Here is a 16,246-nt window from a genome sequence, read left to right on the forward strand (position 1 = left end):
TTTTTTTTTTTTTTTCCTGACAAACTGGATGGCACGTCGGCTTTATGGCCTAGAAACCAGAGGGGTGATCCAGCAAATGATTTCAATTTCCCAGGCAGAGCGACGAGAAACGCACGGCGTCAAAGAGCTGACGCCGAATCGAATGGAAAAATATCTGCAGATCCTTTTTGTGGTGTTGTCTTTTTTATGACTTTTCTGTGTGGACACTGTTGCTGTTTGGCGGCGAATGAGGCGTGAATACGAAGCACCTCGGCGCTCGTCACTCCATTACCTGCTCTCTGTGCTTCTCATTACTGCCTCCTCCCCTGGGAATGCTCTCCGACTGCAGGGCTATTGTGCTGGCTTACATTATGCTACGTCAGGTGTTTCTGTTATTCTTTCGCCCCCGAGTGTACGCAAAGAGCACTTTAAAGGACACAAAAGCGCAAACAGCACATTGAAAACCATATTACACCATGTATATTCATAGTTTGTTTTTTTTATTTTGACATTATATGAACTTTATTTCAACAATAACAATAACCATTTTCCTATAGGTTGTGCTTTATCCTGATTTTTCTCTTTCCTTATGTATTCATATTATACAGAACATAGATTTTTAATTCAAATTATGAAAAGGAAATAAAGACAAACATCTGATGCTCTATAGCAAATAGCCAATAAGCTGGCAGGAAGGGAAGTCTTCATTTTATCTGCATTAACGTGTCTCCAGAGGGACAGCAGACCACCTTCATTTAATATTCACTCAGAGGACCTGTGTTAATTCTGCTCCTGACCCATCCGCTCGCCCATGGCCGCTCGAAATTATGGCCAAGCAATTTATACGAGCTGTGCTCTGAGCAAAATTAAATGATCATTAGCCATGCACTGACAGAAGGTATTGCTATGAGTGCAATTTAATACGAAATGACAAAAAACAACCACCTAACTTATCCTGTGGACAGTTCTGATGAGTTCACTGTGAAATCATTCCTATAAGACTCGATCTGAATTGTTTTAATAAAGAGTTTCTCCAGGAAATACAGCAATCAAACAGCTTCATCCTCTCTGTGTAATTTTAACTGGATTTAAACTTTTATAGATAAGATTAAACCTTTTAACAAATAATTCTTGTCATACCTGCACAACAAAAAACAAAAGGCCAACTTTCTTTTTTTAACCAGACACCTCTTTGAGAATGATACCTAGTGATCAGAATTGACTGAGGTTTTCTTCTCACCATTTTTCTTGTTTTTAATGCTGTACAGGACGTTTTTGATATTAAAATGTTAGTTCATTACTGATGTCGACCAAAGGAGAAATGAGTTTGGAGCTGCAAACTTTGAATTGTTTGAATGTTACAAATGTTGTTCCATGATAAAAAAAAACGACAGCAAAATATTTTACTTTTTATTTGTTAATAGAAATAAAGGCCTCTTCATGGTTCTCCAGGGAACTATCCTGGCTGTCCTGGATGTCGACTGGATGGAGCGGTTCCCTTCTGGGGTCGTCCACGATTAGACTGGCTCTGCTCTGGGTTAACCACTCTGGATGCTCCCGTCTCTTTGCAGCTGGTTTATTTGTGCTGCTGGTCTCTCATGGAGCAAAGTCAGTTTCCTTCAGTCAGTCAGTATGCAGAGATCATATCGGGGCCTGGCGATGTCCAGCACTCAGCTACTGATGTTCTCTGGTTCTTCAGGTCACTGAGGTCAGTTCTCAGGTCCAGTAGCCAACGGGCATCAGTGTTTTGAGATGCTTCTCTTTCCCATATGCCTTTCCAGTATTTCTCCATCTCAGCTCTTCAACAGTCCCAGATCAAGGCGAACCTGTCTGCAGTGGATGTGATTTATCCCAGCATGCTACCCAAACGTCCTCAGCCTTCAGCGGTCCGCTGGCCATTTCTGCTTCCCTCTCCTTCACTCAGGCATACAACAGTCCAGCACGTCCACCTACGCAGTGGGGCTACAGAAGTCAGGCATTGTGTGAGAGAAAAAAAATGGGAGTCATTCTAGTGGAAACCTCTGGAGCTCAGAGATAAACTCTGCACACCTCGCAGGATGGAACACTTCTTCAACTTACAAAGCCACAAAGATTGAGAAACAATAACTTTTGAATCTGAGCTTATTAAAAGATTTTTACTCGCTGCCAGAGTTGGAGTGATGGTTTTTAATGAACCGTACGGGTAAAACGGGGATCATAATAACCAGAGTGAGTCTAACTGCTCATTTTGTGGTTCCCCTCAGCTGGAAACTGCCTCGCAGACAGCTGGCTGGCTGATTTCCTAATACGTTTTGAAAAGCTGGATCTTTTTTTTTTTTTTTTTTTTTTTTTGGTACAGGGCTTCAAGCTCTGGAACTTGAGTTTAAAAAAAGATAGACACAAAGCAGGGCTGTTTATGGCTTCTTACATCCATGTGAAAGACTCACGTGTGTGCATCCAGCTGTAGATCACAGTAAGTGTTATCTCACCAGAGAGCAGGCTCCATTAAAGAGGCAATCCCTCTCTGAGAGTTTTGCACTTACAAGAAGCTTGATTTACTACGAAGCATAGAGGGAGAGACTTCACCGGATTGCATTTGTTTATGGCTGTGTCACACACACACAGTAGAAAAGGATGCCTGTTGTTTCAGCACTGCACTCATCGTTTGGCATGTTTCTCACAGTTCCGACTGAACGTGCGCTGCAAGACGAGGGACAATGAGTAAATGCACCTAATGTGATGAGCTCAGTTGAACTCGCTGCTTGCGTGTGTGCATGCATGTGATTTGAATGATATTACATGCAGCATGTGACCGCGCTGCAGCAAAACATATACAATCTCCTTCCCCGCTCGGATTACTCAACAGTGCAAAAGTGCTCGAGGGCTCTTTCATGAAAGGCCAGCTGCTGCTTGAAAACAGCTCTCAGAACATATTTAACTCTTTCGGCTGAGGTCCACAAGTTCAAGGACGCTGTAAGGAGAGCCTAATCTGCAAAAGTAGACATGAAGATTTACAGGAAACTGGCCGTAGGAAGCATTCAGGTCTTATATTCAAGGAACAGTACAAACTCATTGCATATACACGCATGGATGTTCAGTGGTCAGCACTCTGTTTTACTCTGTGCAAAAGTTTTATTTTATTTGCAAGTTTGATTTCACCTGACTTGCACTGCTTGGGCTCCCTGTAAGTACAGGCCTGTTTCAGCAGATCACTGCTGCTCTCTGCTGGTCTGGACCAGGACTGAGCAGCCACAGGGGAGGCGAAAAGTTGCAGAATCTGGATTTGATATTTACAGATGTTTTATGAAATTAATCAGAGCCTTGAGCTTTCAAAACAGTTTTGCAATCAGAAAAGAGCTGAATTAGCAATGCAGAACTATTATATTACAACATTTCTCTGCAGGCAATATAAATATTAAAAGATGGAGTTTGACTGAAAGAGCAAAAATCAAAACAAATTTCTTCACAACTGGTTTCATTGGGAATGCAGAGAGCGCTCTGATGCACAGGCCAGGCCCACAGGGATCGACAGTAAATGACAAAAAAATCTCATTATCGTGATGTGAGCCATGCCACGCGCAGGCTGCCAGCAGTGTGTCCTGGAGAAGCCACCGCGCTGCAGCGCGCGCACACCGTGTCCTGCTCGTTAACGCACGAGAGCAGAAAAATCTTTTCACACTTTGCAGAAAACGCATGCGCGCGGAGGAAACCGACTGGTTTGTGTCAAGTCGAGGCAGACGGATGTGATCGAGCCAAAAATCACCTGTACTCTGGCATTCATGGTGACACAGTGAGTACATCTCTGTTTGGTTTTAACTGTTTACAGGGACGCTGAGACGTTTATTGCTGCACGTGTTTGTGTGTGTGAGGGGGAAAACATTTCGATGTCAAGCTCCAGTGAGGTTGGATCCATTTTTTTTTCGGAATATCCGCGAACAGAGAAATATTAAGATTCTTTTATTGGAGAATCGGTGCATACATGTTTTTTAAAATCTTCATCGAAATGTTGATGTCGCTCCATAAACCGTTTTGCATATTTGCTTTTATTTTCCTCCCCGAAAGAAATAAATGATCTGAGTTGATCAGCCTGCCGATGGAATAATTTCATTATGTTGCTATAAATGGCTGCTTGCTTTGGGCTGGACGCGCTGCTCGTATCGACCACCATGTGTGCCTTTCCTCCCCCTCCTCCTCCCCCTCCTCCTCCTCCTCTTCCTCCGGAGGATGCGACTGATGATGGACGCGATTGCAGAGTGACGCCTTGTCGCGATCATTACCGCTCATCCCCCACCGAGAGAGAGAGAGAGAGAGAGAGGGAGAGCGAGAGAGAGGAAGATGGGAGTGGGTGTTGTTGGGTTTTGTCATATGGAGCAGGAGCCATCAAAGCATCCTCTCCGGATCTGCGCGTCGAGACGCCCTCGGCTGTAACGCACGACGCTTCATCCGTGGATGCAGATTGCTGAGGTTGCGTTGCGCGCAAGTTGCCCCCCCCCTCCCCCTCCCCCCCCCCCTCCCCGTTCGCGGCAAGATCGTGAAGTGCTCGTGCATTCCGCAAGATTCGGAGGATGTTGTTGAAATGCATCAAACAACAAGGATTTCAGGATAAGTCTGATCCGACCCAGGTTTGCTTTAACAGTCAGGTCTGGCTTTTTTTCCCCCCCTCAGGCCTCCTCCAATCTGCACGCCTCCTGTCAGATCCCTAATCTCTTGTGATTTCTTGGTCTGTGATGTTTGTGTGTGTGTAATGCTTCCTCTTAATGCGGTAATAATGTTCCAGTAAAGCCTCCACCCCCTCCTCTGCACAGTGCTCTCACTGTGCTCCTCTTCCTCTTGCAGTCCATGGGCTCGGAGCGGGTGGAGATGCGAAAGAGACAGATGCAGGTTCACCAGGAAGCAGCTGCCAGTGTCCTCCAAGCTCGCCACAGAATGGGAAACACCCCTACCAACGCCTCAAATGCCTGCTGCTTCTGCTGGTGCTGCTGCTGTAGCTGCTCCTGGTAAATACCCCTCTGCTGATTCCCCCCCCCCCCCTCCCCTCCATCTCAGCAGGGCCGGATAAAAGAGAGCGGTGGTCCAAGGCACGAGACTGGAAAAGAGCCACCCATGCATATTCGCATCAGTCTGATGGCAGCGTGCATGCTTGGTTGAATGTCTGCCAGTTTATGCTGTAATACCAAACGATTACAAGGCATTTGATACCCTCGTTAACGTGTTGTGCATCGGATAAATGAAGGGGAAGAAGCGGAGGGTCTTCGCGGGAACTGCAGCCCGCGACACCGACCGCATGAGACGCATATCTTTTGACTGACTGGAGAATCACTCACGGCTAACAAATGACATCTGCAAGCTGAAGTTGTTAGGGTTCTCCCTTTAAAGTCTTAACACTGCACGAAAACTGCGAGAAAATGCAGCTTCAACGTCCCATGTATTGTCAGTGCAACTAATTCAGCCGTTGAGTGGAAACCCATTAGTCCACTGGAGCAAATGAGACCCAAAAACTGTAGTTGGGATGCATAACGTAATATAAATCAATGATAAAAATCGGTCAGCGGTGAAGCACAATGCATTAGTGCGAGGCATGGCTAAACACTGGATCAATTAGAGCCAAATGGTGCTTTAAAAACACTGACAAACCATCTAATCTAATCCAATAGAACATTTATGATGATCACACTCTGGTTACTGTACACTTGTAAAAGTCAGTATACTTCTTCATTTATGTCAAATCACTGTTTGGTGTAATTTAGAGTCTATATAACATGAAGGATAGACGTTTTACAGATGTAAAATCAATTATATTCCCACATGATGTGGACCTTTTCAGTGGAGTTACAGTACAGTGTAAATAACTTTTTAATTAAGTGTTGGGCAAATTACTTAGAAAAAGTTATTATAGTTACTAGTTACTTCTTCAAAAATGTAACTGAGTTAGAATATTTTACAAGTAACTAATTACTAGGCAAAGTAACAATTGCGTTTATTTAACAAAACATGATTAAATATGTCGAAGAATATGGATCCCCCTCTTAATGGAACTTTACGATGCATGTTCAATTATTTATGATAAAACCGAATAAATGATTAATGAAAGGATGCACAATTGACGCAATAAATTACAAACAGGAAATGCTACATTAATCTAAATTATTCAAAGGTTGCTGTGTGATAATATGAGACAAGATCAATCAAATTTGATATGTAACTGCAAATTGCATTTCTACATTTGTAAAATAATCATAAAACACAACAGATGTATGGCAATAGATGCCTGTACTTCCATTTAAAATGCCGCCACTGAATGATCGGGGCTCTCTATGGCTCTATCTCCGTCACATCATGAGATGCACTTTGCACCAATATGGTTACTTCTGGATGAGGACTGTATTTAGAATTTCCCTGACTGAGTAGTTTGCAACAATGTATCAGTTTTAAATGATGTCATCATCTTATCTGACCTAGATATGCAAATGAGCAGTTATGCAAATTGGATGATGATGATGTCATTCAGAACTTTCCTGACTGGGGATTTGGCAGCAATGTAATGGTTTTAAATGACATCATTTAATTTGACTGAGATTCAGATAGGCAGATATGCAAATTAGATTAGGATGTAATCAAATGTGGCAAAGAAAAACTCCCTTTTTAAAGAAAGAAACCTTAGGAGAAGGTTAACGGTTAATGAAATGAAAGGTCACTCAACAGAGATTACAAACAGGAAGCGCTACATCAAGAGTTTGCATCTTCTCCCTGTGTGTTGGGTGCTCTGGTTTCCTCCCACAGAATGTGCATTTGTTTCTGTTGGCCCTGCGATGGATGTCGCCCTGTGTCGGTGAGGTCTTGACCCTCCGTGACCTGAAATCGCATAAAACTGGTGGGAAGACGGATTTATGAAACAAATCAATTGACTGATTGTGTCGGTTTGAGTTGAGAATGAAGCATAAAGATGCTCGTCTTGGGTTTGTAGCATCATTTTGACTTCATCCTCCCACTCCTGCAGAAACATCACTGCCCACACCATCATCCCACAAAAACACTCCTGTTCTCGTTCTGGTGCTGTGACCTGCGCTGGCCCTCATTGGAGGGGGGCCTCGGGGGGATTTGAACCTGTTTTGGAATTATCTGTTGCATGCTTCCTCTGAGGATAGCCAGTGTGTATCGAGCAGGGCGCGGACCTGTTAACTCACTCCGTTGGGGATGAGTAATACGTTTCCGTCTCTGCATCTATATGAATTCAATTTAATGGTTGCACGGCTTCGGCAGCCGCATTCCCACCTGGCCTGTTCTCACGTTGGACTCTCACCTGAACCAATTAAGTCTGCAGCCAGCTGCTACTTGAGGTATCAAGAACATTTTAATTACGCGCGGCGGATCCCGTCGGGACAAGGTGGACAGTTGACACACATTACGATTTGCGTAAGCGTTCTCGACGGATCCGCTTCTGTCTCTTCACATGTGTAACAAACAACACGTGGTGCTGCAGGCCAATCAGCGCGTGATCGGTCTTCTGCCTGTTATTCTCAAAGAAAATGTTCTTCCTCTCAACCAAGTGATTGTAACACAAGAGTGACGGAAAGAGCCAAGACTGCACTTTTACTTAACACTAAATCTCCAAACCCCGCTGGAAGAAGCTAAATATGAAATTGCTGAGTGTACTTTCAGTTGATTTGTTGCCGACATTTGCAGAAGCATCTCTCCCGCTGTGCAACAAAGTCAAGGCTGTAAATAGTTTTCCAACTCTGGTGTGAAAGACCCTGACCTGCTTGCACAACTGCCTTCGATTTGACCTTATCAGGCCGGGATGATGTGAAACCACTAACTCTGGTTCTGTCTGACATCTGCACTCCACTGCTTGTGGAGATCAGAGTGCATCATTTTAGCTAACTGGAAACACGTGGTAGAGGAAAAAAAATCCTGCAACCAGATAGGTAAATGAAAGAAAGAACTGCATGGGATGTTGAAATAAATCACTTATTAGAGTGTTCACATACTTTGAGGCATATAGAATTGTATAATTTGATTTGTCATTCTGTCCAACTTGACGCAGTATTTTTAGCACACAAAACCAGCCCGAAGAGACCCCGAAGCTATTTAAAAACTCAGCTCTCCAGTGTTCAGATGGCAAACCTGAACCGAGATGACAAGTGACAAAAAAATGCAATCGTGATTAAAGCGAAAACTCCTCCTGTTTATTTATTTCCACAGCCTGACTGTTAGGAGTGAAGACGAAACAATACAGAGGTCCATGTTTGAGCACAGGACAGAGGGAACCACTAATTGTGAAGAAAGGTAAAGTGAAGCCTCTTTGCGGACAAATTATTCTGCAAGTGAAATATTAAACCTGTGCATCTCTTCCCGTTATGTTTTCAAGCCCAAAGCCCACGGTGGAGGACGCACGCTCGTGGGCAATTTCGTTTGAAAAGGTGATGAAAAGTGCAGCCGGTCGAAGCTGCTTCAGGCAGTTCCTGAGGACAGAGTTCAGCGAGGAGAACATGATGTTCTGGCTCGCCTGCGAGGAGCTCAAAAAGGAGACAAACAAGACTGTGGTGGAGGAGAAAGTCCGTCAAATATACGAGGACTTCATCTCCATCCTTTCCCCTAAAGAGGTGAGCTGCCAAGGCACAAAAGGATTGGTTTTTATTGTTAGTTTGAATTTTAGAATCAAATGTTGATAATGGCTGGTGTATTATGTAAGTATGTAAGTCCATGTGTTCCGATTTAACGGCTCCTCCTCTCCTCCACACCCAGGTCAGTCTGGATTCACGGGTTCGAGAGGTGATCAACCGCAACATGCTGGAGCCCACCTCGCACACGTTCGACGACGCCCAGCAGCAGATCTACACGCTGATGCAGAGAGACTCGTACCCCCGCTTCATAAACTCCTCTGCCTACACGGATCTGATGAAGAACCTGGAGGAGCCCCCGCCTCCCGCCGAGCCATGAGACCCTCCACTGCCACACGACTAGCTTTCTGGCGCATGCATCCCACCCGAAGGAGTTTTGTGTTCATGTTGGAGTCCTACTATTTTAGAGAAAGACAAGACAGGAAAATGAACACTGCGTAGAACCGGTCTTTATCCAGCTGTAACTGCTGTTTATTTACCCACCATTAACTTACCAAAAGCCCCGGAGGAACAAGAACAAATGCTTGGTTCAGCATCAGTTACTTGTTGGGAAACATATCTATATTTTTATATATTCCCTAGCGCTTGACATTGCACTTTTCTACCTTGTTTAATGAGGGAAAGCATGTATCTGTGAGCACTGCATTTGTATTTAGGTATATTGTGAGCCTTAATGCATATCCAGTTCTTGTAGAGACGAGTAGGTTTTATTTAACGGTATAACTTAAGGAGAAGGAAAGTGCCTTGGAATAAGATCTTCTACACTTCGCACCTTCACTCGAACATGAACGGTGTGACGACGACTTCACATGTTGGTGCTTTCAGCTCTTCTCAAAGATTCAAGTTTTTACGACTCGATGAGCTGATACCAAGAAATAAATCGTGTCTGTGTGTTCCAATACTGTGATATTAGTCATATATTTAATTTAAGCAAAACAGGGAACAGTTAACTGAAGACATGACCATGACCACTGATATATATATTTGTGTATTTAAAGAGGACTTTGTGTGAAATAGCTGTTTGAATTCTCACAGATTAAATAAAGCACAATCATATGTTGTTGTTTTTTTGCAGTCTTGTGTCGTGAACAGTCACAGAATATTTGGCTCTTTATGATAAAATTCTTCACTAGGTAGGGTTGATACATAACTCGCATAAGCAGGTTAAAAAGAAGTCATTTTGTGCACATTTAGGCCAGCTAAAATAAAGAAAAACCCTTTTATGGCTTCTTGTTTGAGTTGTTAAAATGACAATAAAAGTATCATGAGTTGTGGCTGCTTGCTTACTATGCAACAAATTCAGTATCCTATTAATATGTTTACAGAAACAAACTGAAATAGTAGCAAACATTAAATTCCAAAAAGCTTGAAGCAACAGATATTTGGCAATGGTGCTTGATAAAACCTTTCAGTCATTTATAAACTAATTCCCTTGTTTCATCGCTAGAACACAAAAGCTGTATTAATGAAAAAAAAAACATTGAACAACAGGCCATTTATTGTGAGACAGTAGGTATTAAATCATGATGTGTAGCCCTAATTATTCATAATACATACTATTCCAGCAAGAAATGGCTTGTCGCAACAGAATTCAGCTTTACAATCAAGCATCTAATGTGGCTCTACTGTAACACTGGGTTGTGTGGCTCCAGCTCAGGATGCAGCATCGTCTCTCCCCTGGGGGGGGCGCTGGCACGCAGCGACTCCCAGGTCTTATCCAAATCTATGAGTAGCAGCGTAGTGTTATTGTCAAGTAGGTCGGTGGTCCTCGAGTCGAGTCCACGGAGTCTCGCTGCGAGTCAAACCTCGGAGGACTGACGGTGCCGGGCGGCCGGGCGGCAGCTCTCCGCTTCATTCGTCGCTGATGGGCGGAAGTTGCTTCTCTATGAATCGCTTGATGTCCACCATTTCCTGCGAGAGGTACAAAACGGTGACGATAAGATGACAGAAATTATTATTCACAGCTCAGGCAAGGTCCAACGAAACCACTCGATTTAAGTTTGAGGGGTATAAAACATTAAACTGAGGGCACAGTGGCAGAATCAGATAATGCGAGCACTGAATGTGAAGAAATTTGCAGATGATTGATGGAAGCCCCTCGACCTCTCTGCTGTCAGAGTCAAACCTATTAAACTGTGACTGACTGACTGACTGACCTCGGGACAGGCGCTGTGAGGTAGACCCCGGTAGGACTTAAAGGTGACGTTGGCAGGACTGATGAGGGTTTTCATCTTCTCGGCCGTCTGGCTGCCAAATATAAAGGGGACCAGAGGGTCTGCGTCGCCATGGCACTGCAGGAGATGCATGTCCTTGTTCACACTGTTGGCAGAGGCCTGAGAACAGATGAGATTAGGATTATTCTCCTTATCTAATTATCACAGATTACAAGGTGGCTGCGGGATAGCCCTGAAGGCCTGCAATGTACACAAATTTCATTGATGTCCACGAGGTTAACCAAATAATGAGTTTACCGCTGAAACTGTAAAGAAGTGAGGCGCAGGCTGGGCTGCTTCGCCGGGTTACCTGAGGGAAGGAGTTACGGAGAGGAAGCCAGCAGCTCAGAGCCACGACTCCAGCAAGCTTCTGTTGAGTTGTCAAAGCCGTGTAGAGAGACAACGCTCCACCCTGGAAACACAAACCGGACCAAGCAATCCTTCGATTGATCCACAGAAACTACTAATGACAAGCTGAGTCTCATCAAACAGCAAAAGCAGCTTCAAGTATGAAAAAATATATTCTTATATATTCTTATTATGACAGTAGTATTATTATCATTACTCCTCCAAAGGATCGTTATTCCTGTTGATTTCTAAAATTACATTTTGTTAATTTCGCAGGTGAATCATGAGCTACGCTGCTAAATACTGCCCCCACAGGTCATTCGTAGTATTACTCTGTTTTCTATGCATCCATAGGCTCCCTGGATGTACGGCTGATTAGGCACGTAATGAACACAGCACGGGACCAGAACATTTCATCCATGTCTCTCTGTGTATTTGGGCGTTTAGTGTTCGACTGTGTTTGTGTCTTGAATTTTCTCTACTCTTTTCTCAAAAAACATGTTTTTGTAGCGAACTGCAGACTTGAAATTGTGAATGCAATTTGTTTTGCGTTTTGAGCAAATAGTGTTGTTTTTAGAAATTAAAAATGTTATAAAACTATTGAAAGAAGAGTTAATGTAATAACATACTTATGAACCATCATGCTCAATGAAATCCCCTCAAACATTAACTTAATATGAAAACATGAAAAGTACAACGTGTGTCCAACTTGATTCACTTAAAACAGGTCTATGATGACTTGTATACAGTAACTGGTTTTAATTTATTTGTGTAAAAACTGTTTAATGAAACAAACTGCACGTCCACGTCAGTTTCCACCATTTCAGCGTCGACTGATGCTGTATTATTGATGTTTTCTGTTCTCCTCCCACTGCCGCGGTTCAGCATTTCAACGAACAGCTTTTAATAATAACATTCCGCATTTTGTTGCAAAGCTGAACAGTAACAGCATCGGTGTGGGCACATTCTGGGACAGAGCCAAAGAACTTGGAGGAGGCAGTTTGACAGCTCTGCAGCACACTGAGCGAGAAGAGCTTTAAGAAATTAAGAGAAAGTGCAAATAAAATGCCAGTCAGAGAAATTAGGAGGACATTAATCATCCAAGATTTCTGATTTTGACAGGTCTAAGCTTAGAACTGTGACTCACAGATTTAAAAAAAGGCAGACTCTGTTGTGTAACATATCAGCTGTTCAGATACCACACTCACCTGTGAAAAACCACCCAGAATAATTCTGTGTGAAGGGATCCCATTCTTCACTTCTTGGTCTATCAAGGCTTTAACTGCAGTGAAATGAGAGAAGAAAAAAAAAACATGATCAGACCTGAGAGAGAAGAAGCAGCTGTGCATTCCTGGCACGGGCTGAAATCAACATGATTTCATAGACATACTGTTCTCTGAAGCTCTCTTTATACCGCTCTCATCCTCATTTGCATCTGGGCTCAGCCCGTAGATATCAAACCTGTACATCGACAAATGCAGGTTAGAGTTCTTGTAATTCTGAGAGTCACACACACTTTAAATGTCCTCACTCACCAAGAAGGCATGGACATCCTCATGTTCAGGGAGACGGGCATCGTGGGACTGAAATCAATGAAGACAGACAACGTCGAATTATGAGACAGCTGGTGAAAACATAACAGGTCAAACATATTGTCACATCCTGTAGTTTCTTTAAAAGTGAAACCGGACTTTGGCTAAGATCAAGTTTCAAGTTGATCAAAAGAATATAACAGCAACGACCTAGGATCTGTACTGTGCCTTTTGTGTTATTATAGTCTGCAGACATAATTCTAGAGAATATTTAAAAATTGATCAGTGTTTTTTTCTGGTGTTTTCTCGTTTTTAGAATATGGGCCAGTGTCAAATGTGTTATAAAATGCTACCATGTGACTATGCGATGATTAAAATGAACAATTCCTCACCACACTGAGAAGCAGTCTGCACTGTGCATGTCATAACATAAGATAATAGCTGCAAAGTGTTTTGTTTTGACAGTTGTTTTTACATCCATAACATATAAAGCTTAAAAATACGGAGTAGTAAACATGTGACGTTATAAATTATAACATTTTAAGTGCATTTTCGCTCAAATCAGAAAAAAAAATTAAACAAATGCGGCATTGTATCGTTTTCCAGGTCACTGTGTGCTGGAGCGGGTCCCAGTCAACAGTGGGTGAAGGTAAGATACACCCAGGAGGGATCGTGCACACTCACATGCACTAAGTTCACTAAGTTGGAGAACTTAGTGAACTCCGCACAGAAAGGCGGCGTCCAGACACAGTGGTGGGGGTTAGCAAAGTGGACTTTGGATTGCAAGTTCAAATCCCTCAGTGGACAGGCTCCCTGGGTGCCTGGGTACATTCTGACATCCTGGAGCTGTATGGAGCTTAGTATCTTGCACATGGGGAATCAAACCTGCATCTTCTGATAGAAGACAACCATCTCCACCAACTGCAATCAGTCTGCAGTGAGGATGTCTACCAAGAGGACCACTGCACCTGCGGTGCGCTGAATAACTGCACTGGTTTTTGGCACATGAATAAAAAATAAAGCACTTCCAGACTTGAGAAGATGTCCCGCAGATGACTTCTCCTCAGAAGTGGTGTTCATACTTACGCATGAGGGCAGATATATTTCACATATGGTATCCTGATGCCTGCAAAAGCTTCTGCCCAGCCATGCCTGTCAAACCACAAGACACAGGAAAAAAAAAAAAAACATGTTTCAAAGCAGAACTCAATAATGACAAACATTAATGTTTCTGAACAAGGCTGTACATACCCTGTGTCACCAAGGCCGTGCAGAAATATGACCTGAAATACATAAAAGACACATATTTACCAAGGTGGCTGCACGTGCGGGGATGTGACAGACGGTTGTTTTCAACCTGAGCTTTTATCTCCAGCAGGAGTCAGTAGCAGCTCCGGGACCAACTTGACAAAAGCGGGCAGCGTGCCGCCTGAATAATAACTCACCGCTGCGGTGGCTTTCCGGGCAGCAGGCACAATGGCAGGTAGGGGCGCTGACATGTTGTTGCCGCACATACAGCGCTGAGGCAGCGGGAATGCGCCGAGAAGTTAGCTCCTGCTGGCTAATTCACCTCGCGACTAACCGGCTCGATGCTGGAGGGCGGATTCCGACCGGCGATGGAGGGTGAAGGAACACCTTCTCCCGGCTCCAATGGCTGTCCTTAATTTCTTAGTGGAAGTTAAAATGTGTGTGATAACACACACATACACACTCTCACACTCACACACACACTCCGCCGGATCAGTCTAACCAGAACGCCGCTCTGAGCAGCAGCACCGACGCGCGCCGTAAGCCCCGCCCCCTAAGCGCCACCTGATTGGCTCTCGCCAAGGGATGGTGACAAATGCGAGATGGTCATTGGTTGGATTGGTTGTCAATCATCGCAGATCCAATGACAAATACTTCAGAACAGAGGTGTCTAAAGTCACATTAGTTCAGAGGCCTTACAACCGCTTTTGATCTAAACTGAACTTCATTAGAAAAACTGTTAGAAAAACTACAGCATAATGATTAAAAAAATGCCCACAACAACAAATTGCTCCTTTCTTTTTCTTCCTTTTTTTAAAAAAAGTAATTAACATTCTGATAATGTTCAACTTTATAACATATTTTACAAATCCTATATCTGAAACTTCTTTTTGAAAAGTGTCACTTGAAATTCTGTTGTTTCACAATGATTCTCATCACAAATTCAACCTCATTCAACACTCCTGATGCTATTTCACACTAAGTTATGAAAACGACACTCATGATGTTCACACAAGTCATGAGAATCACTCATGCTGAAAACAATTAATCGGCTGTGGCTCAGGAGGTAGGGCATTTTGATTTCCAGCTCCTCCAGTTCAAGTCAAAACGTTCATGGGCAAGACGCTGACCCCCAAGTTGCCTCTGATGCTGTGCATCGGAGTGGGAATGTGTGAGTGAAGGAGCTTATTCCTCCCCGGTGAGCTGGTCGGCTCCCTGTGTGGTAGTGCCTTGCACAAGCATATGAATGTGTGTGAAAGGGTGAATGTTGACTTGTAGTGTAAAAGCACTTTGAATGGTTGTAAAGACTAGAAATCAATGAACAAGTACAGTTTATTTACCAGCTTGAGACTTCAAAACAGACAATGTTAGGATCAAGTTCATAAAAAGCCTGTGTACTGGGTCACTGAAACGCCCCCTAACTCCATCAAGTCAGGTGCCTGGATACAAAATTTGAGATTACTTAGAAATCTGTTCTCATAAGACAAAAAAGGCATCAACTACAAACAGCTATAAACTATATAAAATGAAATTGATAAAACTTAGAGTTAGAGTTAAAGCTTCTTCATATCCATTTGTGTTAATTCCCATGAGAATCCAGCAAGGTTGTGGTATGGCCCAACCTTGTGACAAACGGGCACTGGTAGGAGTCCAGTCCCAATTTGTTAAGCTCTGGCTTATTGCCATCCTGAAAAGTTGTTATGTTGTTCTGTAGGAGAATAAAACATAATTAAAATTCATTCTTCCCAGCTTTTATACATTGTGAAGAGGAATAAATGATTAAAGAGAAGATTTTTTTGTTAATAAAGTGGCCTTCCATCACGATGTAAAAGCTCAAGGCTAAAACTGCATGGTTCATAGGTATCAAGCCAAACCTCATTTTAAACAAAGGCCCTGTTCTGCTTTCACAAAAGACCTGAATACTTGGCTCCATTGGCCTCTAAATTAAAAACATTAAAGGTACTGAAGCACATCGAGGGATTTTAAAGAAATGTGTTTTCACAGAAATATGGTTTCTGCAAATCAAGTCTTTTGGCTTAAAAAAATGTAAACAGATTCACATCTTCTAAAATATTACCCAAAGTTTAACCATTTAAAGAAGCATTTAAAACGATGTGTAGCAGCCCTACAGACCCAACATTGCCATCTTTCCCCAAAATCTGCAGTGACGTTAAGCTCGTCTTGCAAAATGTCCTTTTTGGTTTTGTAAGAAATGACATTCTAGATGAAAAATATTTTTTTATTAACCTCATTTTAATTCTTGCAAAATTTTACATCTACAATTGCAAATTTACCAGAGTGAAGCCTTTTTTTTCTGTTTTTTTAT

General features: G+C 42.9%; 2 protein-coding genes across 3 annotated transcripts; one reads left to right on the forward strand and one right to left on the reverse strand.

Moving 5' to 3' along the window:
• The first annotated feature begins 3,694 nt into the window (after positions 1-3,694).
• LOC115394486 (regulator of G-protein signaling 20-like) lies at positions 3,695-9,006 on the forward strand. Of its 2 annotated transcripts, none has more exons than XM_030099807.1 (5): positions 3,695-3,748; positions 4,795-4,955; positions 8,161-8,244; positions 8,327-8,561; positions 8,704-9,006. In XM_030099807.1, the coding sequence occupies exons 2-5, from the start codon at positions 4,798-4,800 to the stop codon at positions 8,896-8,898; spliced, it is 672 nt and encodes a 223-aa protein (XP_029955667.1). In that variant the 5' UTR covers positions 3,695-3,748; positions 4,795-4,797; the 3' UTR covers positions 8,899-9,006. The 2 variants fall into 2 exon arrangements, with proteins under 2 accessions (XP_029955667.1, XP_029955666.1); XM_030099806.1 differs by lacking the exon at positions 3,695-3,748 and adding an exon at positions 4,478-4,580.
• A 462-nt stretch (positions 9,007-9,468) lies between these two features.
• LOC115394487 (acyl-protein thioesterase 1) lies at positions 9,469-14,419 on the reverse strand. The gene is made up of 9 exons (XM_030099808.1): positions 14,118-14,419; positions 13,924-13,955; positions 13,759-13,824; positions 12,676-12,723; positions 12,531-12,601; positions 12,349-12,422; positions 11,103-11,204; positions 10,736-10,912; positions 9,469-10,490 (listed from the first exon to the last, which is right to left on the reverse strand). Exons 1-9 carry the CDS (start codon positions 14,184-14,186, stop codon positions 10,431-10,433), a joined length of 699 nt encoding a protein of 232 aa, XP_029955668.1. The 5' UTR covers positions 14,187-14,419; the 3' UTR covers positions 9,469-10,430.
• Positions 14,420-16,246: the final 1,827 nt, after the last annotated feature.

The sequence above is a fragment of the Salarias fasciatus genome, chromosome 9, assembly GCF_902148845.1.
Source record: "Salarias fasciatus chromosome 9, fSalaFa1.1, whole genome shotgun sequence".
NCBI lineage: Eukaryota > Metazoa > Chordata > Actinopteri > Blenniiformes > Blenniidae > Salarias > Salarias fasciatus.

Coding starts and splice junctions, on each gene's coding strand:
- LOC115394486 (XM_030099806.1), top strand. CDS start 4,524: ATGTTGTTGAAATGCATCAAACAACAAGGATTTCAGGATAAGTCTGAT. Junction 4,581..4,794: donor ATAAGTCTGATCCGACCCAG/GTTTGCTTTAAC, acceptor TTCCTCTTGCAG/TCCATGGGCTCGGAGCGGGT. Junction 4,956..8,160: donor TGCTGCTGTAGCTGCTCCTG/GTAAATACCCCT, acceptor TTATTTCCACAG/CCTGACTGTTAGGAGTGAAG.
- LOC115394487 (XM_030099808.1), bottom strand. CDS start 14,186: ATGTGCGGCAACAACATGTCAGCGCCCCTACCTGCCATTGTGCCTGCT. Junction 13,825..13,923: donor CACGGCCTTGGTGACACAGG/GTATGTACAGCC, acceptor GTGGTTTGACAG/GCATGGCTGGGCAGAAGCTT. Junction 12,423..12,530: donor AAAGAGAGCTTCAGAGAACA/GTATGTCTATGA, acceptor ATTTCACTGCAG/TTAAAGCCTTGATAGACCAA.